General features: G+C 40.6%; 1 protein-coding gene across 3 annotated transcripts; it reads left to right on the top strand.

The window, feature by feature from the left end:
- ST3GAL5 (ST3 beta-galactoside alpha-2,3-sialyltransferase 5) lies at window positions 1-25,271 on the top strand. 3 transcript variants are annotated; one of them, XM_064653480.1, is made up of 7 exons: window positions 1-104; window positions 12,746-12,857; window positions 14,582-14,696; window positions 16,907-17,250; window positions 18,647-18,833; window positions 21,436-21,594; window positions 22,775-25,271. In XM_064653480.1, the coding sequence occupies exons 1-7, from the start codon at window positions 74-76 to the stop codon at window positions 23,036-23,038; spliced, it is 1,212 nt and encodes a 403-aa protein (XP_064509550.1). In that variant the 5' UTR covers window positions 1-73; the 3' UTR covers window positions 23,039-25,271. The 3 variants fall into 3 exon arrangements, with proteins under 3 accessions (XP_064509550.1, XP_064509551.1, XP_064509549.1); XM_064653481.1 differs by having other exon boundaries at window positions 12,746-12,867; XM_064653479.1 differs by lacking the exon at window positions 1-104 and having other exon boundaries at window positions 14,582-14,690.
- Window positions 25,272-27,556: the final 2,285 nt, after the last annotated feature.

Here is a 27,556-nt window from a genome sequence, read left to right as displayed (position 1 = left end):
CGCGCCGCCCCCCCTTCCCCTCCGCCCGCCCGCGCGCCGGCCCCGCTACCTGCGGCGGGGCCGCCCCGCGCCCATGAGGAGACACCGGCCCGGGCACGGCGCAGGTACCGAGGGGCTGCCGGCACGGGGGGCACCGGGAAACGGGGAGAGAGAAGGCGCGGGGATGGGGGTGGTCAGTGCAGGGGGAGGCCCGGCGCGGGGCCTGCAGTCCGCGGTATGTGCCTCCCCCCCCCCCACCGCAACCCCACCAGCGCCAGAGCTGCCTCCGGGGAAGGCACCGGCGCGCCCGGGCCGGGGGAGGTGGGGCTGCGGGAGTGCTCGGGGCCGATGGGCGATGGGAGCCGCGTTTGTCTGGAGGGAGGGAGAGGATGTAGCGGCGGCTGTCTTCGGGTGTGCCTCCGGATTAGAATTTATGGGCTTCTGCCTGTCTGCGGGATGCGATAGGCTTTGTGGGTGATTTTCTCTCTTCATGCTTGGAGTGATGTGAGTGCAAAACAGATACGGCTTCTGCTGTTGCTGCCAAAACCTTTTTATTTTCTTCAGCACTGCTCACGAAAAAGACTTTCTTTTGTGGTTTTCTTCCTTCTTTTTTTTTTTTTTATTTTTTTTTTTGCATGTGTGCTCAGCTTTGCTTATTTATTATTTAATTAGGCAAGATCAAAACATGAGGCTGATGGAGGAGGCATGTTTGTTTTGCCACTCTCTTTAGTTATGGAAATGAATAGGAAATGAATCATAAAATTACTGGATGTAAACAGCTCTCCCTGTGGAAAATGGCTGGCTTTGTCTCTTTCTGGGGAAAAAAGGGTAGATTAAGGTGCATGTTTTTTGTTTTTCCGAAGAAAACTTGTAGAGTATATTCTTTATGTCTCTAAAGTGGATAGGTGTTTTTAAACGCAGTTTACGATCCGACTGTCCAGATGCGGTTTAGGAGGGGTGTTTTCCCTGCAGACTGTTATTCCATCTGCTGCAGCGAGGTTACTATCTCCCTTCTAGATCACACAGCAGGAAATCTTGAGCTGTCTCCCAAGCCCTCTGCTAGCCAGACTGAGGGAATGTCTTAAAAGGTCAAAATGCAGCTGGAGGGTTAGTGCATGAAAGCATTTTAGTGCAATTTCTGCTTCCTCTGGGCTGATGAGAAATGAGCTCATCCCACCTCGGGTTTCCTGGAACTTCTTGGTGTTTAGCATCCTCCTTTCCGTGGAGTTTCATTAAATTGGCCAAGTGATTGATAGGCAGTTAGGGCCAGGATGTAGGAAGACAAATTGCGGTAGTAGAAACTTCCTTTTATTGAAGAGAACGGGCTAAAAATGTTCAGTTTCATTTGCTTTGCGTACATCAGTTTAGGTGACGGATATCAAATGTGCCAAGACTGCTGTGAAGTTGGAATACTTGGAGGGTAAGTTGTTTTGTTTAGATAAGAGAGCCTGTAAAACTTAAGTAGCTCTTGAGTTTTTTGGTAAAGGCTAATGTACTGAATAAGATCCAGACAGTGTTTCAAAGTTGTCATGGCATAATTTTCAGGCTACAAGTGAGTCTGAATGAAACCTGCTCAAATATAACAGATTAAAGCATCTTCAGCAGGCGCATCCAGAGCTTCAAAACCACCCAACTCTAATTCAGACATGAGTCTTCCCTGTGACAGGCAGCTCTCATAAAGTTATTCTTAATTTATTACGGACTTCCTTAAAACTCGTGTAGTCTGTTATTTTCCATTACTTCTATGGGAGGGCTATTCCTTTGCTACTCAGGAATCTTTTGCTCCTAGTCCCTATTTATTTATGTCCGCTTTTTCCTGTGTGCTAACATTGTACTTTTGTTTGAATTGTTTGCTTTTAGCTTTGTTTACATGTTTGGTGTATCTAAGGACAGACTCTCAACCTGTTTTTGCAAAGCTGGACAAGCGAAGCTCTCTGTTATCCTTGGGAGAAGCTCTTCCTTCACCCATCCCATCAGCACTCTCTGCTACCTGTTAGGTCCTGAAGTCTTGGATTCAGAAGTTAAGCATTAAAATTGGTTCCAGCAATGTTCTTTGCTGTATTGTAGTTTCCCTTCTAGCCTTTTCTTCACAGGAGGCTTTTGGCATCTCTTCTTTTGCTTCTGTCGGCTCAAGTGTGATTTTACCATGATCTCTTGGAGTGTTGTTAGATGATACTCTGGTAAAAATGCTGCTGTGCTGTTAGCATTGTTCCATAATTACCAGTTGTTCAGTGCTATTCTGCTCCATAATTCAGATGTAATATGAAACATCTTGACTGTGTTGAAAAAGGCATGTTTCCTTAGCTCGGTAAAGATTAATGCCATGCCCTGTCTTTTCTGACCATTTCTTTTAGGAAAGATTTATTCCTCAAACTTCCCATGTAAGGGGAAAGACCTAATTTGCTTCCTTGCAGGGGCTCAGAAATATCTTTGCTTGTGTGCCATGAGCTTGCCCAGCTGGTAGGGGGTGATGTGCTGATACGCTGGGCTCTTTTTCTCCCTTCCTGGCTGTGTGGCTCTTCCCCAAAGTGCTGGAGTGGTTCAGTGCTTCCTCTGGTGTGGGTCTGTGGGGAGAAGGATGTGAAAGGAGCACGTGAGATGTGCACAGGAGGAGTTTCTGAGAAGCAGCTGCCTGCTGTTACACTGTGGTTCATTCACCGTTTGTGTTTGGCCTCAGCAGATCCTGAGGAGTGGCTGACATCAGGTTCTGAACATCCAGAGCAGGCAGGCCAGTGTTTCTTACACAAGTAGCATGGAGGGGAAACCTGGGATTTCCTGCAGAAGAAAAAGGGACGAGGGGGGTCTAAGAAGCTTCCCTTGTAAGAAATAAACTTATCTTTTTCATATCACACTGTTCACAACAGCAATGCTTTAACTCACCTGTTTCTTCCTGCTTGGCTGCGACACTTGACTTTCTGTTGCTTACTTGGGAATCAGAAAAATTCCAAATCCAGGTACTGGTTTCATCTGTCACAAAGCATCAGCAGCCCTCTTAAGTGTTGAAGCACATCTTGTTGATATTTCTGGTGTTTATTTATTACATTTTTTTGCTGTTCCTCACTTCAGGGCACCTGAAAGAGGTTTCACAGAAAAGTCTGGAAAACTTGATAGAGAAGAGGGTGCCAAGCCAGAAGTGAAATTAAGAGAGTATCCCTGTTTTGAACATTGAACTATCATTTAGAACCTCATTAAGAGTTCTTTTCTTATAACATTATTTTAGCAGGCACTATTAATGTCTAAAAAGCTTCCTGTGAATGCTGCTGAAAGGAAGTGACGGCGTTTCACTCCATCTCTGATTAAGCTGATAATTGGTCTAGGTTTGAGCTGGAACCATTTTTTTGTGTGTGTTTTATCTGGATGACCCAAGACTAAGAGCAAGTTGTAGCCTAGTTATGTGTTTCCTTCCCGAAGGAAAAAACTGGGCAAATAGACACAGTTACATAAGGTTGTTAATGATTTCATGAGTTGGTGGTTGATATTGGGAAGAGGGTGTAGGAATGAGCCATTAAACAATTAGAACAAAACACAAGTAGAGTGTCTTAAGGCAAGGGAAAAAGATTATGATGCCTCAGGGCACTGTTGTTGCTTGCTGCTATTCATGACTGCAGGCAAAATAATTTTCACCTGTCATCCTGTTGGTACTGCGATAAACTGAGAGGATGATTCGAGCTAATTAAAAGGAAAACAGTGTAAGGTCAATATAACCTGGAGAGAGAAAAGAAAAACAAATCGTGAAACTTAATTGGGCCCCTATAAAGACATAAAACAAGTTACCTCCCTTTTACCTTGTGTAAGATTTATAGCGAAGGAATTTTGTTTATTTAGCTAGATAATAACACCTTTCGAAAATTTTATAACTTTGTATAGATAACAAGCAAACATCTGCTGAATGTCTGACTTGACAGTATATTATGGATGCTTATAGATAACATTCTTGTTTAAGAAAAACATCTGTTGAATATCTGACTTAACAATGTGTAATGTTTATGCTTATGTTAGTGAATATTCATGAAGTAGCTGGAAATAAATGTAGAATAACTGTCTTCTTTGGGTGTGACAGGCGTTGGGAGTTGTTAAAACCCCTCCCTGATCACCCAGTGCTGAATTTGCTTTCATCATATAATAAATTCTAATTGGAAATCATCACCCGCTTTAGGTTTCTATTTCTCACAGTACCTTTGAGAGTGTCTGTCAGCTGCTCTGAAATTGTAATTTGCTCCTTATTTCACTTTTTGCCAGTTGTGTCCACACACATGGGTGCAGTAATAAATTCGTATTTTCTGAGGAGGAAGATCTTGACCAAATGAACTGCAGGTTGTACAGATAACATAGGTTTTTACTTTTTATTGTCTGATTAAAAAGCCTTTCCATTCAAAGTTCATTTTCTAAGACACATTGATTACACTGGTGCATAATGTCCCTCTGTAAGTGCTTATAACCATATTATAGGCTAAAGAGTTTTGCTATCAAAGATGTAGTCTTCAATTAACCAAAACAACTGACTCTGTTCATTAGAACAGGTATCTTGTCAAATGCTTTTTTTATTCAATAGTAATAGGCACTAAGCAAATAATATTCAAGGAAAGTTTTTGAACTATCTGAATATGTTAGAAACTTAACTATAGGATTTATATTGTTGTAGATGAATAAATAATTGACAGAAGTGTCTAATTTTTAACTTTAGGTTAATTTTTTTTTCTTTGGCAAGAAGTTGTCAGTCCCTAATCAGCAACAGCTCCCTGGCTTTTGTCTCTTTTATATCTTAGGATAGGAAGTGGTAGGATGGTGATCAGAAGATTATTTGAAGATAAATATCCAACAGTGAATATATTGCTATAGCTTATAACACAAGAGCCTCTCATGCTTTAGCATGTTCCTGATAAGTCTCCCTCAAATCATTAGTATCATTGGAATTTTTCCTCATGCTTGTGGTTTTGAAGGTTTTTTGTCAGGTACCATTGAACAAAAGTCCTGTAAGAAGATATTTCAATGTTTATTGTGTTATAGAAAGCGATTTTTCAATTGGAAACAGTTCCTTTGGGATAACTTGTCTGTTCCTCTTCTCTCCCTGCTTTTCCTGAGTATTTTGTCACTATGGGCAAATGGAGCCATCCAGATAAAAGGCTTTTTACTTTTCTTGTATAGATTTTGATTCCAATTTCAACATCTGGGCAGGTTGTTAGCTTTCCTGATCCATTAAATCTGTGTTTAAATTTTGGCTTTAAAATTTGGAATAATTTCTGCACAAGTCATTGGAAAGTTGACCTCATGAAGTTCAGTCAAGGTCCTGCAGCTGGTCAGGGCAATCCAAAGCACAAATACAGGCTGAGCAGAGAGTGGATTGAGAGCAGCCCTGAGGAGAAGGACTTGGTCTGCTGGGAGATGAGAAGCTTGGAATGAGCTGGCCTTGTGCTTTGACAGCCCAGAATCCAACCGTGTTCTGGGCTGTATCAAAAGCAGTGTGGGCAGCAGGTCGAGGGAGGGGTTTTTGTCCCTCTGCTCTGGTGAGACCCCACCTGGAGTGCTGCATCCAGCTCTGGGGGCCCCAGCACAGGAAGGATGAGGCTCTGCTGGAGTGAGTCCAGGGGAGGTCACAGAGAAGTTCAGAGAGCTGGAGAACCCCTTTTACAGAGAAAGGCTGAAAGGGCTGGGGTTGTTCAGCCTGGAGAAGAGAAGGCTCCGGGGAGAACTTAGAGCACCTTCCAGTACCAAAAAGGGCTACAAAAAAGCTGGGGAGGGACTTCTGACAAGGTTCAGTGTTGCCAGGACAAGTGGGAATGGCTTCAAACTGACAGAGGGCAGGTTTAGATTAGATCTTAGGAAGAAATTCTTTTTATGAGGGTAGTGAAGCACTGGCACAGGTTGCCCAAATAAGCTGTGGATGCCTCATTCCTGAAAGTGTTCAAGATCAGGTAGGGTGGGGCTTTGAGCAGCCCCCTCTAGTGGAAGGTGTCCCTGCCCATGGTAGAGGGGTGGAACTGGCTGATATTTAAGCTCCCTTCCAACCCAGAACATTCTCTGAAAGTGAGGCGGTCCTTCACTGTATTGCAGTTTCTGGAATGCCTCTTGCTAGAGGATGATCATATGCTTTTTTCGGATTGATTGGGGTTTTTTAATAACAAATTCTCTAAGTCAGAAGATAGTATGTTTCCAAATTTTTTTTGTATTTAAGAAATACTCTGTTTTGGGTGGATAAAAATAATTGCAGTTGTAAGGCAACAGTTAGACTGTACAACACTTGTGACTGCAGAGTCCTTTGTGTATGTATAAATGGGGTGCACAACTAACAATCCTAAGCTTCAGCTCTTTTATTCTTTATATTACCAGTTCCCCTCCAAAAAAAAAAAAATTATTGGGATGAAGCTTGATCTGCTTTTGGTTTTAAAAAATAAAATTATTTATCATATTTTATGTAAACAGATAGAGGTTATTTGCAAAATTTATTTCATTATGGCTTATTGTTTCCTGTGAAAGGATGATGAAGTCTGAAAGCATGGGAAGGGTTTGAAGGCATCATGCTTTGATAAGGAGACTTGGGAAGGAGAGTCCTGGAGGAGGAACACTGAGGGACTATGGACTACCTTTGTCAGAGGTGGTATGCTGGTAAGGAACTCAGAAGAGCACAGGAAATAGTGAAAACCACAGAGGAGCTGCAGACAGAAAACATTATGCACCTGACTCCAGCTCCTGCACTGCTTGTCACCTCACCAAAAGAGCAGTGACAGGCTCCATGTAACTCTGGCAAAAATAAGGGAAACTGAGGCAAGGAGGGGAGAAGGAGGAGTGTTTGGCTTAAGTTTAGCTTGTGAAAGGAAAGGAAACCCTCATGTGTTAGGTTGTTTTCTTTTTCTCGATATTAGAATTGATGGTCAGCAGTTGTATTCATTGACAGAAAAATTACATTACTGTGAAATTCCCTGAATCAAGACTGGTTTGCCCAGTAAAGAGAGTTGAACGAATTTCGGGTGGATGTGGGAACGGGGAGAGTTTTATGCTGATTTCTGAATCTGTTTTGAAATGACTGTCTTAAGAACGGAAGATCAAGAAGTTGAAGTTGTTGTATTCTTAGGTATCTTCATGCAAGAGGCTCTGCTGTTCATCTGGTTTTGAAGCATAAACTACAAAAGCTACAACCTAATTAGCCACTACTGTTTTTTTAATGTCTCAGCCCTTATGTTTTGATCTCTGTGGGTTTCAGTACTGCAGAGGCAAACAAAATTAATCCTAACTGTAAATTTTACCAAACTATTTTTTGTGGTTTTACGTAAATAAATAACTTTCTACTTAAAATACTGTATCAATTTTGGAAGCCTTAATGAAAATTATTATCTCATCTATTTGGTCGATAGTGAGAAGGGATTGAAATGTGTTACTTTTCATGGGCCCAACTCTTGCAGGTAATCACAGACACTGTGTTGTAGTTGTCAGTTAGATTTTTGTCATCTTTTTTCTCCAAATGTGTCCCAGGAAACAATCTGAAATTATGTTTAAGTTTTCTTAATTTTTTTCTTCTAACTTCTTCCTTGCATAATGTTTTGCTGTATAACTGAGGTGGTTTTTTTGGTTGTTGTTGGTTTTAAAAGCCACAGAACAAGAAGCTCATGCAGAGGTCATTGCTGAAATTTAATGTCCGATCTCAATAAAGAGTACCTTGCTCCAGTTAATTCCTTGTGAAAACACCTTCTCTGCCTTTTAACTTTACCTTTCTTTTTTGAAACAAATGTTGCTCAATACCAGGTAGCTTTCATCTTATCGTTTACTGGGTTTGGGGGTATGTTTCTTAGGTAACTTATGTGTATCTGATTTAGAGGAGAAGGCATGAAAGGAGCCAGGTGGGTTTTGGGTATTTTTTGCATTAGTTTTACCTTCTGTTTCAATGCCTGCTTGAGCCCCATCATTTGTGATTAGTAATTCCATTATATAAGGGTGACTTTCAGGTTCCATTTGCTGTGGGCTTTGCACTGCAGCTCCTTGATCTCTTTATGTGAACCTCAAAGGCTGCATTGTGAAGCAAGACCCTGATATCGACTGACTTGTAAAGCTGTGTGTTTCTATGCTTGTGGTGGTACCGTGGGAAGGGAAAGTTAACTTGTATTTTCAACTCTTAGGAGCTTCAGGTGTCGTCTAAGATGATGTTGTGCTGGATGCTGTACAGCTCTTAGAACAGATGGTGTCTCTTGCCCACAAAGCCCGGAGTTGCCCCACATAAAAAGCGATCCCAAAGGCTTAAATTAATTGCTTCTGAAATACTCCAAGTATGGAAATTTTGTTTACTTAAGAATAACAATGAGACAGAAGTAAATTATGGTGAAAATAATAACACCACAAAAAACTTTGGAGCATGTTCTACCGATGGACAATTTATCCTTTGAAGCAGCTTTGGACAGAGCACTTAAGTTCAGCAGACGAAAAGCAAATTTAAATCCCCTGAGTTCTCACTAATTGCACCACAATGAGTAGCTATAGAAACGTCAATGCAAAATGTGATTGTAACACAGCAGTACTACTGAGCCATCTTTTGTATGCAGATTGAGACATTTGCATTTATGGCTCTCAAAACAACTGTAGCAGGGCCCCTTTCTGGAGGAGTGCAGTGGTGTTTGTATGCAACAGCTCTTTGGTGCTCTTGGTATCTTAACTGCCCTGGTTCTCTCTGCAAACTCACAGATTTATTTTTTTTTAAACTCAGGAAGACTGTAGGAAAGGTGCACTCTAAGGTGCTTGTTACTGCTACCTTGCTCTTTTGAACACTCTTACACCATTCCAGCCGGTGGAAGGGGCTTATTGACTTCAATAAAGACTGCAGGATCCAACCCTGAGTAATTAAAAAAAGCTGCCTTGGATAGATGCATTTTGACTTGATATATGTATGTATCTGTATATATATATTGATCTGTTTGAGAAAGGAATCATCTGTAGTGAACAGAACTGACAAAAGAATGTTGCTGTGGAAATGAAAACTGAAATTATATCAGTTATATAAACAATATAAAAAATAAAAAAAAAATTTGTACATACTAAGAGTTGGACTTGGAAAGGATGTGCTGAGGTGATTAATTAAATTGTCTATTTTCTTGGGGTTTTTTTCCACATCTGGGATGAGTGAAGCAACTGTTTGAGGACAGCTGGAATTTATTTTGCTCAGAGGCAGGGAAGACTTTCTGATACCACTAGCTTATTGTAGTCTTGCATTCTTGTTTAATTCCCTTCTGTCTTCATCACTTTCCACCTCTTCAGTTCCTTCCTCATATTTCAGATCTCTTGTAGCCTTCCCTTTGTTTTGAAAGGCTTCATGAAAAGTATGATTCAAAGCATGGTGTTTGCAGGACACTCTCATTGATTTATACAGTAGAGGAGGTTGGCTGTGTCCTTCCTTGCTGCAGGATGATTCCAGGAGTATGTTAGTGCAGTTAGGCAATGAGGAAGTTTTACATGCATGCATTGAACAGCCTTTCACATGTAAGTCTTTCTGTCAAGTTACAAGAGAACCTGGGTCCTAGAATAGGAAAGACTTATTTGGAAAAAAGTATAAACCTGCTTTGACCAATGTTAAGGCAGTGAGGCTTTAATTTTGCCCTTAGAATTCAAGCTGTAAAATGTTACGGATTTGATTCAAAGTGCTGGAAAATGTGTTGTTAACCTGAAGTGTGTTCCCTGAAATGGTACCGTGGCCAGACCTCACAATGTCACGTTGCTGGTAGCAGGACCCTGTGGTACCTGGTCTGACTGATTCTTTTGTGCAGAATCTGTTCTGATGTAGGTTCCTATAGACTATGATCAAGTTACCTTTTTATGTTTACCCAAGAGTTATTACCTGCATTGTTCTCTAGGGAAGAACAGTGAAGGTTGACTTCTAGGTGAAGCTTATTTCCTGCTTTTTCATTTTTAAAAAAAATAAGGTTCCATTTTATACTTCTCCCCAGCTGTGTTTGTGGAGATGTGTGGAACTGACAGATATAATTGCTGCCTTGTTTAACGCTGTCACTGCCGTCAGCCATCCGTGTCGGTGAGAGATCCCCTTCCCTTTCCCAAACAGCGCTGGGTGCCACCTGTTGGTGCTGGTCTGATACAGTCTCCTCTGAGGTGATCTGATGGAGTGTACTCTCTGCACTTCGTGGAGTGATCCTGGAGCTTCCATGTGGTCTGCAGGCCTTGTTCACGCTCTCCTCCACAGCTCTGCAGCGTCCTCTGATCACCTCTTGTTTGGTGTGATCGTGCTTACAGGTTCCATGAGCTGGGGCTGCTCCCTGTGCATGCTGGCAACATGATCCCTATGGATACCTGGCATCTCAAGGTGTGTTGGTATGAAAGTACCGGGTCCTGTAGTATGAAGGTGCTGGATGAGGGCTGCTGAGCTGACTTGTCTGTGTAGTGTGGCAGGAAGAACATGTGTCATACATGGAATAAAAGGTGATTGTACAAGTCCTGCTGGATTGGCACTGAACATCTCAAGGTAGAACAGTTCAACTTGGTGATCCATAACTAACACTAGGGTGTGGTCCTTGTAACAAATTTTGTTGATGCCTTTACTCATGTGGACTTGACTGATTTGCTGCAAATCTTAGTTGAGAGCAAACTGGGCTTGTGATGTGGATGACTGGGGTGGTGGTGTCAACACCCAGTTTTGCTCCTCAATGCAGTTTTTATTCAGTGGTGTAGATGGAGGCAATAGAGATGAGGTGCTGTTCTGAGAAAAGGAGAAGCTTTTAAGGCTTGATAGCTTCCTTGTGACCTGCTGACTTGTGTCCTTGACAGCTTGTGTGGGAGACAGGAGCTGTATTCGATTTCCAGCTTAATTGCTAGAATTCTGGGGGACTGTGGGATGTCACCCCTTAGGCTTCAGTTTACCCTGTTCCTAGACAAGCATAATGCTACTGACTTCAGTTTGTACAGTGCTTTCAGATCTGCTAAAAGGGGCTGTTTAAGATACTGCAGCTTTGTGACAAAGGCCTGCAAACGGGTGTGAGAGCTCAGAGAGCCTGTGCAATTAGTAAATACAACTAGGTGAGTAATTTGAGGACTTTTTTGCCTTGCTCTGTTTTGTGAGTTATTATCACCTGCATGTCACCCTGAAGGCATCACTTGATGTCTCCTCTTCAGAAGACTTCAGATGCTGTTATTGATCTTCATCTCTGCTTGTCCCACCCTGTCTCACAGTGGTTTGTGTTATTTGACCTTCTGCTGTGCGTACCAAATTTATTACTGAGAAATGATGCATGACTGTGCAAAGAGACTTAGTTCTGAATTAGATACCCTTGAAACTTCAGTGGCCTGGATTTGAGTTCTGGAGGGGATGCTTTTGTCTCCTCAGCTCCTTCATCCTAGTGTTTAAGAACATCAGTTGTTCATCCAAACAAGGTGTTTGTAAAGGCTTGTAGAGATTTGTAGAGGTTTCAAGTGGGTCATATCACTATATAAAATAAAGAGAGGTGGAAAAGAGAATGTGGAAGATCATCCCTGAGAATAGCTCAGTTGGTTAGAGCATGGTGGCAATAACAGCAGGGTTGTGGGTTTGATCCCCCTCTAGGCCATTCACTTAAGAGTTGGACTTGATGATCCTTATGGGTCCCTTCCAACTCAGAATATTCTGTGAACTGGGATCCCTAAATGAAAGCCTTCCCTTAGCCTTGCTTTTTTTTTTTCTTTAAATAGTTTTTGTGACAGAGCTCTTGGCAGGAGACCTAAAGAGGACCTTTGCAGCAGAGAGGGGCAAGCACCGAGATCAGAGGGAATGAGTAGGGCTGAAATCCTCCACTATGGAGGAGCGGGTTGCACCCTTCTATGGTTGGCTCATCAAAGGGAGTGCTGCCAAGGGTGGGTAGGAAACACCCTTACCCATATCCCTTCTCCTTTCAGGGGAAAACCAGCAGGCTCATAGGGGTAGGCTTAGCACAGTGTTTCCTTGTTTGCTCACATCTTTGGTTGATGGTGAGAAGTTGATGTGCCAGCCTGCATTTTCTTTTCCAAAATCAGAACTGGAGTGTGCTGACAGAAATTCATGGGAGCTTACACAAGGTAAGCAGCGAGCTTGCTTCTTGCCAGCTAATGATCAGTGACCTGCCCATCTGTGAGGGAGCACCGTGCACTCTTTGATGGTTGTTGGAGGGGAGCTGCTGCTGTGCGTAGAAACTACCCTTGTGCTGGCAGCCTTCTGCTCCTGCCTTGTGCCAGGCAAAACCTTCTCCACACTCTCTTCAGTATTTGCTGTTGAAGTTGCTGGCTGTGTTGTTGGGGCTGCTGAAAAGGTCAGTATTAGATTGAGAGCAATGATGATGAGTCAGGTTTGCTGAACCTTGGGGAAACCGGGGAGTTGATTTGAAATGTGGGTTCCAGTTTTGAGGATGGCATGTACAGGCTCTGCATGCTGTGAGCATCCTTGAAGCCTGCAGGGTAGTGTAGTGCAGGGATTTGATTTTGATTCAGGGATCCTAAATACCCTGAGTATATTGTATACATTATTTTTTTTTCCCTGTCTGGAGTGTGTTTGACCAGATCAAACAAAAGTGTTTAACAGTAACTGATGTAATTGCAATTATTAGACTTCAGGCTTCTGATGAAGAATGCACAGATCAGTGCCTGGCAGCATTTTTAGAATCATGTTCTGGTGGTGCAGCTGAAATGAGTGTGTTATTGATCAGGAGGAGGTCAGGAACAATTCAGTATTCCTGATACTGTAACTAAGAATCACAGTCTTCGGGAAACAAAGTTGTCAGTCTGGGGACATCCTGTCAATTCAGCAAAAGTTATGATAATTTTTTTTTTACAGCAATGCTGAGTGACAGTAACGCTGTGAAGCTGAAAAGTGATCATTCACCTCCTGTGCAATGGTGTAAGGTGGCTGCACATGAAGATGAGAAGACCAAGCTGGTTTTTAAAAGGTACTTGCAAGTAAGTGTCATTGTCACAGCAACAGAGGGGTCAATATTTCTTCCCGTAGCCTGGACAGTTATAAAAAGGATGCAGAAATCAAGGCATGAGGTTGCCACAGGCACTGGATGGAGGGTTGGGCACACAGCTTTCCCTGGGGCACTGAAAACCCTTTTAAGAGCCTGCGCTTACTCCTTGTAGTACGTGTATGCCCAAGCCAAAGTGAGATCCTAGTACTTTGCTCAGGGGCATTTCCAGTTCTTTTTTTGTATCCAGAAAAATTCCAGTGTCAAGGCTTTGAAGGCCAGCAGATGCTGAGTGGGTATTTTGGGGAGGTGTTTCCTTGTAGTTACTTTGTTTATGAAGACTTCTGAAATGCTGCATCGAAAATCTTACTCCATTGTTTATAACTTGACATCAAATTATATTTAATAAATATGTGCTCATGTGCATCCAGAACCATATTTTACACCAAAGAAGTTCACTAGTCTCTTGCCACATTAATTTTTGGGTCCTAGAGCTTAAAAAACCCAAACCCAAGCAATTATATCCACAGGTGTTTTGTGCACCTGAATGGTGCAGCCCCAGCTGAATCTGGGGATACTTGATAAACTTCTGTGGGTGAAAACCAGCCTCATTCATCTGCTGTGAATCCCCTGCTTTTTGATTTCCAGGGGTTGCAGCCTAACATGCTAATGAAGGTTTTAGGCCACCTGTCAGTGCAAGATTTAATTTATTTAAATGAGATGTGAGAACAGTGCTGCTTTTCCAGTGGTCACCTTGTTTGTAGCCTGTACTGCAAACTGACTGTCAGGATTGCATCTATTAGTTCATATGCTACAAACTTTTTTTTAAAGAAAAATGAAAATCTGTATTAACTTCATCTGAAATAATTTCAAGAAGCACTGGACACTTAGTAAGTTGTATATTTTGTAAAGATGTTTAAACAAATGTCTGGCCCTTAGGAGACCATGGGAAGCAAAAATCAGTTATAAAGCTCAAACTACATACTTGAGCAACAACCAGAACTCTAACCAAATAATGATGCAATTTTTTTACAGATTGGTTTAGACATGAAATGAGTTAAGTGACTATTTTGACATCAACAGTGAGTGGTGTTCCTTAGGAATGAGAAATCAGTAGGTCAAAAATACAGATAGTCTGTGTTATTCAATTTTAAAGTTTGTTGTTTTTTTTTTTTTTTCTTTCTTCTCCATGTTTTGGGGGTGTAAATAACCAAGTTAGGCTTCTCAGTATAAACCTGAACGTCTAAATTCTGCATTGTGTCCTGCCAGCAAGTTGGAAGTTTTGTTTCAGTGGTTGCCATTGGCCCAAAATCATGCAATTTGAAGTTCCATTCTTCTTCTTAACTTGCATGAAAATACATAATCCAAGATAGAGTTGCCCTTTACGGAAGAAAACAATAGTCACTCTTTGCTTCTTTTTGTGAGGAGAGTTGTTTGACTCATCAGAGCATTTCAAGTATATAATGCAGGCAACATGTTCCTTATCAAAGCATCTACATATGTTCATACTTTCCTGCAGATAGCTCTGAAGAGTTGTGAAAGATTTGGAGTGAACAAAGCAACAGGTTTTTTTGGTTTGATTCAAATGCAAGTATTCAACTGTCCTAAATTTGCTTAAAAATATTGATTTAATGGTTGATTGAACGCTGGAAAAAAAGATTATTTTTTTATTCCTCTCTCTTACGCCTCACCCTCCTGTTTGTTTTTAGAGTTCTTGTACTCTTTGTGGTCGGAGGGTGCTTCCTTTATATCCTCAAATTACGTTTTGGCCCTGAAGAATGTGACAGAACAAAAATGCCGTACGTGGACCTCGATCGTGTAAGGGTTGGTATTTTTTGGCTTGCTTTTTTTTCACTTGGAATAAAAAAAAAGGTTATTAATTGACAATGTAAGAGTTATAGGGCTCTACAACAAAGAACTAGAATGCTGACATTTTTCTGTGAGGGAAAATATGTTATGCTTCATTTCATGCCATAGAACTTCTGGGTTTTGTTCTTGTGGAACGACAACAGAAGTGCATAGAGAAACTGGATTTTTAGGGGTAAAATGATGTAACTGTGACTTTAATGTTTGAAGTGGACATGTTAGTCCTGCTATTGTGTCAGTGCAGATGACACTGGTGATCAGAAAATTGATGCAAATGAAAAGTAACGTATCAAAAAAAACTGCACACAACAACAACCCAAACCCAACACATTAAACCAATTTTTTTTTTTTTTTTTTTTACCTAAGCCATCTGCCTGGTCTGCTTTGACTCATAGTTGGTCAGATGTTTTTGGAATCACAGGGCAAATGTGCAGGAGGGTGCAGCTATTATTTAATTTATTCATTTAAGGTAGCAGCTATGTACTTTATGTACAGTTTTGTATGTGCCTTTTAAGCCAGTGTAACAGACACCACTAAAGCCTTTGCTACTTAGCCTGTTTTCACTTTATAACAGAACTTACCTGGCTTAGAGCTGTTACATTTCTAGCTTCGAATATCTCAATGCTGACACAACTTACAGCAGAAGCCTTGATTTAAGACAGTCTTATAACATTACTGCAAGTGCAGCTTCCCTCACCTCCCACCATCTTCAGTGCATGTATTTCCCCTTCTGAGCCTCTTTGCCTCCCCTTTTCCTCTCATTTGACTCATTTGTTTTTTCAGTAACATGTTTTTGATTCTGAAGAGCAAACACCTTAAGCCAAGTAAACCTAAAGACTGCATGGGCTATGCTTATTGCTGTCTCATGATTCATTTTGTTTGTGTTAGGTGCAGGATGAAGAAAGAGGATTGCTCTGATATAGTTAGGTAGTAGCTAATTACAAACTGTTTGGGGCAGTTGCCATGTGAGTGGCATTAATTTTTACTGATAGGTGTCAGCCTTAAAAATGAGACTCTTCCAAAGATACACTGAGTCCTGCCAGCAAAGTACAGCAACACGAAGTTGCTCAGTTGTGCTTTGCCCAGTGTAATGTTTATGCCTGAGCTTGCAGAAAAGTTCTGCGTGGTAGAGGCAGTTCTGTAGATTAATCTTGGTTGAAAAGAAAAAGAAGTGAAAAAGAGCAGCACGACTTCCCTCCTTGTGCGCCCAGATAAACACTTCCTGTTCCTTAGCAGTACAGGAGAACTAAATTAGCACTAGACTTGAATCTTTAGACTCTGAACCCTGTGTTTGCTCATGTTCCTTTTAATTATAGTGGAGGAAAACACTACAGAGCTTATTGGGGAAGAGAACATGAAAACAAGATTTTATTTAATGGATAAAAGTAATACCTTTTCTGTTTCTCTTCTTCCTCACATCAGATGTTTTCTTGCTGTTACAGATTTTTAAAGACATAATGAGTAGTGTTTTGCTTTTATTGTGAAATGGATCAATGTGTAGTTTCATCTGACAGTTTAATCTTTTTATGCTATATGGAACTGTAGTCTTTTATTTTGGTGGCCTGTCTTTGAGAGAAGACTCAAAACACCCCCACCTTGCATTCTTTATAAAATCCTGTCTTAGTCGTTCACAATAGCGTTTCAGCAATGCTTATGAAAGAAGTGTTGCTTCATTCTGATTACTAAGCAAGTCCAACCTGCTGTTTCACAGCACTTTAACCCAGTGGATGTGTCTCTGGTAGAATCCTACCACGGGCAGAACTCAGGTCATGCTGTTGAGCAGTGAGGTAGAATTCTACCTGCTGCTGAATTAGGCAGGTAGACATATGTTCTAACTTTTTTTTTAATTATTTGCTGTTGTAAATAATAGTACAAATGTTCTCAAACAGCTAATTTTCACTTAGCAGTTCTATTAGCCTAATTTATCCTTTAGGAACCTCATATCTAGGCTCAAGTGATTGTGTGGAGAGGCATTCCTTAGCAGCTTTTCACCCTGCACTTGTTAGTATCTGTGTTTGAGTAAATGCTTTAAAATATGTTGTACTTCCACGTTTAAAATTTTTTAATAAACCCCCGTGTTTGCTAAAGTGCTGGTGGGTCACACTGAGAGGGTTTGTACATTCCTGCAGCTGGCTTTCCTGACTGAAATTGTGTGTGTTTTGTTTTAGAGAGCACAGCAATATGCCAGCGCCGCACTGCAGGAGCAGTGCCGACCTTCTTACGTGAAGAAAGAAATGAGCAGGTTATTTGCAGAGAAATATAGCACGGACATATCTCCCTTTGTAAGGAAAAATGTAAATGAAGATGAAGCTTTATTTAAATATGAACCTCCATTTGGATTTCACAAGTTTTTTGACAAGGTTAAAAATCTTCTCGAACTCTTGCCTGAGCATGATTTACCAGAAGATTTGAAGTCAAAACACTGTAAGCGTTGTGTTGTTGTTGGCAGTGGTGGAATTCTTCATGGATCAGAGCTGGGTCACTTATTGAATCAGTTTGATATTGTTATAAGGTACATATTTTCCATTTAAGGATTCCAACTACTTCAACATTACTATATGAGCCAACTTTTTTTTCTTTTTAAGAGAAGAGTATCTCCAACAGTTATGCAACTCGTAGGACTTTCTGAAAGTGCTTTTGATAAATTTACTTGTGGCTTGATGGAATTTGAAGTCTTAGGAGCAAAATAAATTGTCATGTTTGCAAGCCAGGAATTCAGTGTAATTATTTGTGGACCTCAGATACAAAAAAACCCCCATGGGCAGAAATGAGATAGAAACCAGTGAAATCATAGAAAAGTAGACAGTTATGATTTTATCCATTCATATGTTCAAGCTTTCAGAGGACTCACCTGTGATTTTTTTTTTTTCCCCTTGTCTAGTTGGGATCCTTATTTGAACTGTTTTTTTATAACCCCTATTTCAAACACATTAATTGGTGTTTCAGTATGCACTGGTGTTTGCTTATGCCTTTATAGCACACTTATCTTCCTTGATCTTTGCAAGGTCAACACATGCTTTCTGTGATTGTGCATATTTTTTAACATCTGGATTATGTGCTCTGTATTTGTGCCTTCTAAACATTGCTCTTTGAACTCTCCTTGTTTTTATTCATGTAAAGTCACAAGTAAATTTAATAGAAGCAGTTTCCCAGCTTGTTTTAAAGTATGGCTTGCTCCTCTTATAAAGGGAAGATTTCATTAAGTCAGTAGCTCTTATACAAAGGTAAACAAACCTGTTAGCATGTGCAGGGGCAGAGAACTTGTGTTAGCTGTTCTCTGAAAATTAGGGCTGGCAGTGTGAAGGTGTTGATTCAGAAAAGTTTGCAGGACTTACACTGTTCTGCAGAACTGATGGAGTAGGATGATGTTGCTCTGGTCAGCAGTGTGCCAGCATTTAAATTTTTGGTGAGCTGGAATGATATAAACCCATAGGATGCATTACACTGCATTGTAGGGATAATTTGAATGCTTTTCTGTGTGGAATACTCGTGTGAGTTTGTGTGTACGTGTGTCTGTATATATATATATATATATATCTGAAAAGGATAATACAGGCAACTTTCTGTGTGTTTTCTTCCCCTTCCTCTTTTAAGCCTCTTGAGTTGACACAAGTCAATAGACAGGAACTTCTGCAATGCTGTTTTAAGTTACTTTTCTGTTCAATCTTTTCAAAGTTTTGCACTTATGCCATTTAATGTAGAAATAGAATTGGCTTCCTCCCAAAAATAAGGGCAGGATGAGTGCGCAAGACAAACATAGAGCATCTGAAAAAACACTGTACTGTGTTTTGTTAAACATCTGTGGGCTAAATAACAAGTTTTTGCTTAGTGTCTGATATTTTAATGAGATTATATAACCTGTGTTTATTAAATATAATTTATCACCATTGTGTTTTTTTTTTTCCTAGGTTAAATGATGCACCAGTTCAAGGATACACAGATCACGTTGGTAACAAAACAACTATAAGGATGACTTACCCAGAAGGAGCCCCCCTTTCTGAACATGAGTATCCTCCTGCAAGCTTGTTTGTGGCTGTTTTGTTTAAAAGTGTTGATTTCAACTGGCTTCAAGCAATGGTGAAAAATGAAACCTTGGTATGTAATGTGACAGTCTTGTGTACCTGTATTTTTGTTTGTTTTCCCTTCCAGTGCTTAAGGAGCTGATTCATATGTTAGTTCCTGTTTTATTGTGCTGAAGATCTTTTACATAACTTTGTGGGATTTTTTTAGCTCTGTCTCCTAGTTACAGTTGGGCCAGCATTCACGTTGAAGCCCCGTGCTGACAGTAACACTTCTTTTTTTTCTGCAGATATTGGTGGTTCACACCAAGCTACATGACAGGCTGTTTACTAAAGTGTAATTCATTTCACATTAGGTTCAAGTGACTTGTTTAAGGTTGTAGAGCCCAAAATAAAAATGGGATTTCCAACTCATTTGGGAATGCCAACTCATTTTTTTTTTAACAGCTAAAGCCTGTACTGCTACAACAGGCATACATGCAGTTAAACATGTGATTGAACATCATCTAAAATAATCAGGTTGCTTATTTCTCGAACTGAACATTTAAAGAAGTGCAGAGATTCCTAAGGAACTGATAGAAAGGGTTTCATATTTCCAAATTAACTTTGAATTGGTGGCTTCCACCTCTTTCAATTTGCAGGCAGATAATTTCTGCAAGTTGAAAACTGGTAACTAGGTTTCTCTGACCACAGATTGAAAACAAACACTCGAAATTATTGAGAGAGATTTAGGAGAAAGCCTGCCAAGTTTTTTAACTGTTTGATCTATGCTAGTTTAGATACTCCAAATTCCCTTCTTAATTCTGTGATTTTTACAATATGGGATCATGTGGGAAGGTCTGTTTAATATTGGCCATGGCTGTCTACTACTACTACTTTAGTCCAGGGAGTGTGTGTGAGGAATATTGCCTTGTTTTTAATAATCTGAGCATGTTTTGCAGAGGGGAGATTTTCCTGAATCTATGAATTTGTGCAAATTGAAGAACTTCTGCTTCCTGATTTTTTTTTTTATTTTTTTTTTTTTTTTACTGGGGGCAAGACAGTGTTGGTCTGTGACCTTCCCTGCAGCAGTGTGGTAATTTTGATGACCAGCAGCTTTGTAACTTGAGTTGGATTCCTAACTTTCTTGTTTTACAAGCTTTCTGGCTATTTCACGTTTTAAGGTTTGGTCTTGAAGAATGACTAGTACAAGGCTGGCTTTCTGTATTAAAATTTGTGGAAGGGATTGAAAGAATGATTGCTTTTGGGCATCTGCAGCATCCTCTGTTAGTGAGTTACATGTTGGGAGCGTGTGCTTTTTGAAAAGAGTACCTGTACTTGTTTTGTGTGGCTTAGGAGCAGATCAGCTCATTCCCACATTTCTTCCTTGCTTTGCTGTTTTTGCTGATGCAGAGCCAGCATCTGATTTGGGAATGGGCATATTGGAGAGAGTCCACTGAAGAGCCACGATGATGCTTAAGGGACTCTACTGTGTCTCACAGAGCTGGGACTGTTTAGCCTAGAGAAGAGACGGCTCATAACATCTTGTTAAAGTACATAAATATCTGAGGGGAAAGTCTGAGGAGGATGGAGCCAGGCTCTTTTCAGTGTTGTCTGGTGATAGGACAAGAGGCACAAACTGAAACACTTGGAAGGTTCCTCTGAACATCAGGAAACACTTTTTTTTTTTTTAAACTTTTTTTCAACCTTAAGGAAGGTGACTGAGCACTGGCACAGGTTGTCCAGGGAGCTTGTGGAGTTGAATATCCATGGATATCTTTCTCAAAAGTCATCCAGATGCAGTCCTGAGCATCTGGCTTGGGGTGTCTGCTTGAGCCAGGGGGGTTGGATCACTTCATCTCCAGCTTCAGTGGCTCTGTGATTTTGTGAACAGCAAATATACTTCTTTCAAATACTCATCTTTCAGTTGGCTCAGCTTCTGTGCAGGCACTGGTACTGTAGTGAACGGATTCAGATTACGGGTGGAAAGATAGGAACCGTTACAACCTGTATTTGATCAGTTTAAGCTTCTATTCCTTAAAGCCTGTTTAAAAAAATATAGGTCTATGTTGCAGCTCTGTCAGTTTTGTCATTTGCTTAATGCTACTCATTTTATGGACTTGTAAAATGAGTGTGCTGTAGTATTTTTTCTTCCATTAGTGGGCATCTAATTGATTGCAGTGGCATGAGATCAGAATCTAGCTTTCTGAGTCCTGTGTAAAATCCTCTTCTAAAGTATTACATTTATCACTAGCTGGATGGTGTCAAACAGCAGCTCTTCTCTTCAAAGCCTGAGCACAATTGTTTTAAATCCAGTGCTTTCTTCAGAATGCCTGGTTAGTCTTTGTGGAAAACTGTGGTTCCCTTCCTCATTTCTTTAAATGCTGCTGCCTGCTCAGTTGTGCTGGGGAAGGCCCGAAGAACCTGGGGGTGCTGGTGGATATGTTGACTGATTAACACAAAGTGCAGCCAAATGTTCAGAATAAACAACTTTTCCCTCTGCTGTCCTCCCTGCAATTCCAAATACTTTGAAGATTTTCCTCTTTTGGGTCAGTCACTTGAGCTGGTATTTCTGAACCACCTTAGTCATAAACTGTTTCCTGAATTTTTCAGACTCCCTGGTGAATTCTGTAACTTGTATTTGCTACTGAGTCTGTCTCAGAGTTTCCCTTTGAACTGTATTTTTTTATTTCCTTTAGCCTCTGTGGGTGCGACTCTTCTTTTGGAGGGAGGTTGCTGAGAAAATTCCTTTTACATCAAAGCAGTTTCGGATTCTAAATCCAGTCATTATCAAAGAGACAGCTTTGGACATCTTACAGTTCCCTGAGCCTCGATCAAAGTTCTGGGGTTGGGATAAGGTAAGAGGTTTCCTTTTACCAGAGGGAGACAGTAAAATACAAGGTGAATCAAACAGTGCAGTTTCAGAACTAGTCTCAACTGATAGGGAGATTATGTGCTCTCAAAAGACTCTTGTATTTTCTTGTGCAAAATCAAAATAAGATTTCAGCTCACCTTTTTAGATGAGGTATTATGCCTGTGCCTACTGACATGAAATGACATTCAGATGCTGTGAGACATAAATTCACTCCAGTAGAGTGTGTTCACTCACACATATTTGTGACTGATGTGAAATACTCAAAAGCACACGTTTGATATATGTTAAGTGTGTTACAAACAGTGCCATTAAGGCAAACCAGCCATCATCTGTGGACAGATGTGTCTCCAGCTGCAGGGAAAGCAGAGAGAGTCTGAAAACCAGGCCAGTTTAAAGCAACCTTGCAGTTGTTGGAAATGCAGTGTGTGCTGAGTACTCAGTAGCAACTGATGGGCATATCCTCCCTCCATGTCCTTTGCTCCTGCAGTAGTACAGAGTGATGAATTGCCTGGCTTAATTTTACACTGCGTTTTTGTTACATAAACTATGCGTTGAAGGAATTGGTTGTCACTAGTTCTGTTGAACTATGTGAGAAGACATCTAATTATTGCACGAATCTTTGAAGGATCTTCTTACATTTATTTATTAGAATAACATAACTTACCAAGGTATGTATCAGTATTGTATCGTAGTATATTTGCCTTCTTCGCGGGTCGTTCAGTGAAAAGTCGTATTCTGAAGAATACTGTTTGTTAGAGAGCCTGTTGTTGCTCAAGACTGAAATAAGTGTAACTCAAGAAATGTCAAGTTTAACTGCATGTCAGGAGTTGTTTGAGTGTTTGGAGCGAGGGTTCACTTGCAGTTTAACTACACAGTAAGAGGGCATCTTGTCTTCACAGAAAAAAAAATTTAGTGTTGACAGCCAAAAGCCTCATTAAAGGCAAATACTCAAGTTGTATTGGTATTTTACCCTGGAGTATTTAGCTTTACTTGATCATTGAATTGATTTTTAGTTTTAGTTTTAACTGATTAATTGATTTCAGTTTTAAATGAGCAGAGGGAATAGACCAAGCCATTAAATTGTGTAAAATGTTTTACAAAAACTGTGGTTTTATAAACTATATGTTTGAACTGAACAAACTTCACTTTTCCCCCTTTTTCAGAACGTACCTACAATCGGGGTCACAGCGGTTGTTCTGGCCACACATTTGTGTGATGAAGTTAGCATAGCAGGATTTGGATATGACCTGGACCAGCCCAGCACACCTTTGCACTACTACAACAACCTCTGCATGGCTGCCATGAACGGACAAACTATGCACAATGTGACAAGCGAAACAAAATTCCTGCAGAAGCTGATCAAAGAAAAAGTTGTCAAAGACCTCACTGGAGGGATACGTTGTGAATTCTGCAGCAAAGACAGCTAGTGACTGATGTGCAGCATGGACAGGACTTGTTATATTTCCAGATCAACCATTTTGCAATCTTTAGTTCTTTAAAGTGTATATAAAATGGACGTGGAATCCCTGCTGCCTTTTTTAATGTCGCGTTCAGTTTGTTGGACTTGTAAATTAATTTTGTCAGATTTTACTTTGCACATTTTTGTGAATAGCTGTGTAAATACGACTTGGAGTTGAGAGAGATGTGTTTAAAGTATTTAAAATGTTTTAAGTTGTCTGAATAAAAGCAGATTTTTTGTTTTCAGATGTATGTGGAACGCACATCGCTGGCCTGAATTGTCTAACAGCACCCGAGTGTTGTTTTCCACTGAACTCCTGTCTTTGTTGTTCCAGTTCTTGGTGTCTGACTCCTTTTCATGCATACCATGAAAAGAAGGGCGTGTGCTTCTGAAGTCTTTCATTACTTGAACTTGAGCATTGTGTTCCCCCCTCAAATATTTATATTCTTTTGGTTTTGTGCTAATAATTTTTTTGGTGCGAAGGAGAAACACGGGAGTGGAGTTGAAGGAAAAGGAATTGTTGTGGCAACAACTGAGTAGTGAGTACCTTGGCATTCATGATTGATATCAAAATCATTGATGTATTAATGTATTGGGTTAGAATCCTACCCCAGTTAAAGAAGTGGCATTAATACAAAATCTGCCCCCTTTTTTTTTTGAGTGAATTGAGGATTGCTGGTTCTGTAAAACACCAGTTTGTAGGAACTATTTAGCAATAATAGAATCTATGACTAGGTTACAATTTCCATTGGTTGATTTTATGATCTTTAAGTAATTAAGTATAGATATCATCACCTTAATAGTTTGCAATGCTGATAACCCTTATGAACTCTAGTGTTGGGTGTTGGATTGAGGGAGGAGGTAGAGTTGTTGGTCTTCTATGAACTTTTAAGTCAGCAATTGGGTGAGTGTGTATAAGTAAAGAAGAAAATCACTTTGAGAAAGCAGTATAATCTAGTAACAAGCCAGGTAACTGCTGAAACCAGCATATTTAAAAAGGAAAGAGAAGAAAGCTACAGATATATGTTCTTGTGAATGGAAATCAGTCCACTGCAAAGACACTGGGCTGTGCAGATCTGTAAGCAACTTTTGGCATTCATTTTTATTTTGTAACTACTTGAGTATTAGATATGACTGTTTGCACTGACTAGTGGTGTTGCTTAATCTACACTATGTGAAAGAGGCTTTCTTTGGAAGTGAAAGCTTTTTAGCAAGTCGATCAAAGCTTGGCCTAGAAACTTTGTTCATAATCATGGACTCTTCACATGGTGAATGTTCCCACTTTTCCTTTTGTTATGGGCAAAGATATGAATGTAGTTGTAGTTCTAAAGTTTTGAAATGCAAGATTAGGGAGGTTGTGTTTTGTTATTTTTATTCCATGAAGAGAAGATCTAGTGAACAATGACGTTAGAATGCAGCAGACTGATTCTCACTGTTATTCTAAAAGGCAATGAAATGACATCAGCTCATAAAGCATAACTCTGGAGAAAGTTGTGGACCTCATCTTTCATAATTCCCATGTACCTACGTGTCCTTGAAAGCCAGCTGTGGGTGGTGAGCAAATTTGAAAATCAGAAGTTTTTGTCACTGACACTGTCTGTGTTCTTAGCAATCATATTAATCCAGCCTCCTCCTCCATGAGAAACTTTAATTTTTACACTAGCAATAAATTTCTAGTCTATGTTTTTCCTGTAAGTGTAATATATTGTTTAATTTAAAAGTATTTCATGTGTGAAGAGTTTTATACAAATATCCTTTTAGTTAATATATTAAAATGCAAATCAAAATTAAAATTATTTTCTCCTGGTATTTAAACTGGAAGCAAAATACCTTAATTTCATTTAGCATTAGTGAAAATTTGAAAGATTTCAGAATATATGCATTGGGGGGATGTCCTGAATACACCTGAAGTATGTGTTTCTGAGCACTTGGTCCCTCACCAGTTTGCTTTATTCAGCAACTTAAAAATAATCAGGTTGATTACTGTAAATGCCAATAGCTTTTTGGAGATACTGTATTTACCGTGAAATTCTCAGATTATGTCGCTGTAGGATTAGATTGTTTTTCTGTGAGTTTTATGGCTTGTGATAAAACCTTGTTCTCCATGATTGTGTGTGCTGCTTTGAATGTGCCTGCGTGGACTCGACCCTCTGTGAAGTGGCAGCAAAAAGCAATAAACTGATGAAACCACTTTCTATTTATGTGTTTGTCGCTCAGTTTGCTATTTATTCTTTCTCCTTTATTAAGGACTTTACATGTCTCACTGGTGCAATTGAAAGTCTTGATGCAATCCCAGGCACTCACAGAGAGGTAGTAGCTGGTAACTCCTTCTGAGTTCGTTTATACCTTTTTAATACTTGTCAGTGGAGTTATCTGTCTGGTGCCTGGAAGAGAGAATCCATCTCAACACTGATCATACTGTAGGCTTCCAGCATTTTGAAGTTAATGTGGATGAGAGTATTTCGGACTGGGTTATAACAGTGGCCTTAAATTCAAGGATGTGTCTCCCTCAGTGGTGGAAACAGACTGCAGCTTCTGGTCTGTGCTTCAGCCTTGCTGGAGGTGAGGTGAGAACCAAAGCTCTGTGTATCTCTGGTGCTGTGTCACACATCTTATGCTCTGCAAAGAGTCTGCATCGTCCCTTGTAGATAAGCCTTAATGGTGTTTGGTTAAAAAGTCAGCAAGGAGTTAGGGAGCTGTGGTATAGCCATTGTGTTCCACGTGGAATTCTTCTTTGTAACTCTCTGCTTAGGAGATACCACAGTCATGGATGTGCCTCACCTGTTCTGATGCTGAATTTTTTCATGGTTTCCGTGCAGGAAGTTGCACGAGGAGACATAAAGAGCTGCTTGACTGTGGAAGTGCCAGAAAGGGTGGCTGCAGGCTGTGACCAGTTGGCATCGGAACTGGGTGTTGAGCTTGTAGGGTCTGTGGAGATAAGGAGCTGAAGAGCAGTTCAGCCTCTCCAGCGGGTGGATGTGTGCTGGTAGCTCCAGCTCTCCTGCTGCAGTTGGAACTCCAGCAGGAAATGGGAAGGCACCAGAGGAGGCAGCTGTGTAGTGTGAGTGTGACCTCTTTGCCTGTGCCAAGGGCACATGAAGAGAGAGCTCGTGCACCTCTGTTAAGAACAGCTCCGACACAATGCTGCGTGCCAGCAGCAAGGTTTTATACAAATACTTGATCTTACCAGCACCTGGATCTTGGCTCTGAAGTTTCTGTTGCCTGGAAAGGCTCTTTTCTTTCCTAATATCAAACATACTTAAGATGTTGGTATTGCACATAGCTCTTTTATTATTTAATAAATAAATCGGATATACATGATGACAAACTAATATTTGTTGCTGTCATCTAAAATGAGGGCTCTGGGAAAGAACAACATTCCTTATGTTTTAAAAACAACCCAATGGCAAAATCCTGCCTGTTAGGGTTGAGATAAATCCCAGCTCCAGGAAAACCGAAGAATATGATGATATTTAAAAATGCTGTTGAAGAGTTAGGCAGTGTTGAAGAAACCACTGACCAAAATGATATATGACCAGATTAAAATATGAATTGAAGAAGGTGTGTGAAGATGTACAGCTAAGCTCCACTGTGAAATGCAACCCCTTTGGTTCTGCAGCCACCTGACTCTGGGAACATTTACTTTCTTGCAGTAGCACAGGCCATGACCTGAAAGTTCCTGAAGTTCTCAGGGTTATGTTTACAGACAAATGTAAGTTCACCGTGGTGAAAACAGCTTTGAGTCATTTGGCATCACCTTTGTCCCAGGTCTCCTGAGGTGCTGGAAGATAGGAGCCCACATGTTGAGACCCTGTGGGGCTTAGTCACACCATGACTAAACCCTTGTGTCTCTAATCGCCTTTCTTGGGCACACAAACAGTGCTTTTCTTGCCACAGTCTCTGGCACCCTCTGCCTCTCTGGCCATTTTATTTTCCCTAAAACAACCCTGTGAGCAGGGACTGAAGCACCCACCCATGTGCCCACGGTTGGTGTGAATTACAAAGGGGTATCAAGTGTTGCATTTCCATCCAGCAAGTCTCCAGCAGAAGGGAAGGTGTGCTGCAAAACTTACTGCATTTTATACATGTATAATCCTCCCCACTGTTCCCTGGGAAGGAGCTGCAGTGGCTCATAGCTCTATGCTGGTGATGGACCTGTACCTTGCCATGAGGGAATCCTTCTGCTCAAGCTCTACCTGTATTCCTTGCTCCTCTCTGTGTACAGCTTATTGCACCCATGTGCTAAAAGCAACAAGATTCTCAACACAATAAAATGCCTTCCTTGAAGGATGACAAAGGATCTTTTGGTGGGGACCTGGTATGTGTTCCTCACAAGCTGAAATGCAAACTATTGTGTGACTGACTCTCTCAAGGACATGACAGCATCAGTGGCCACTGACAGTCAAGGAAGGAGGAAAGAGCTAAATCAACTGTGCTGTGACTGCTCTTGTGGTTTATATGAATGTGCAAAGCCAGGAATTGACAG

This window comes from Pseudopipra pipra, chromosome 4, assembly GCF_036250125.1.
Source record: "Pseudopipra pipra isolate bDixPip1 chromosome 4, bDixPip1.hap1, whole genome shotgun sequence".
Lineage (NCBI taxonomy): Eukaryota > Metazoa > Chordata > Aves > Passeriformes > Pipridae > Pseudopipra > Pseudopipra pipra.
The sequence above is the reverse complement of the archived record's forward strand: the minus strand, read 5'-3'. Positions and strand labels throughout refer to the sequence as shown.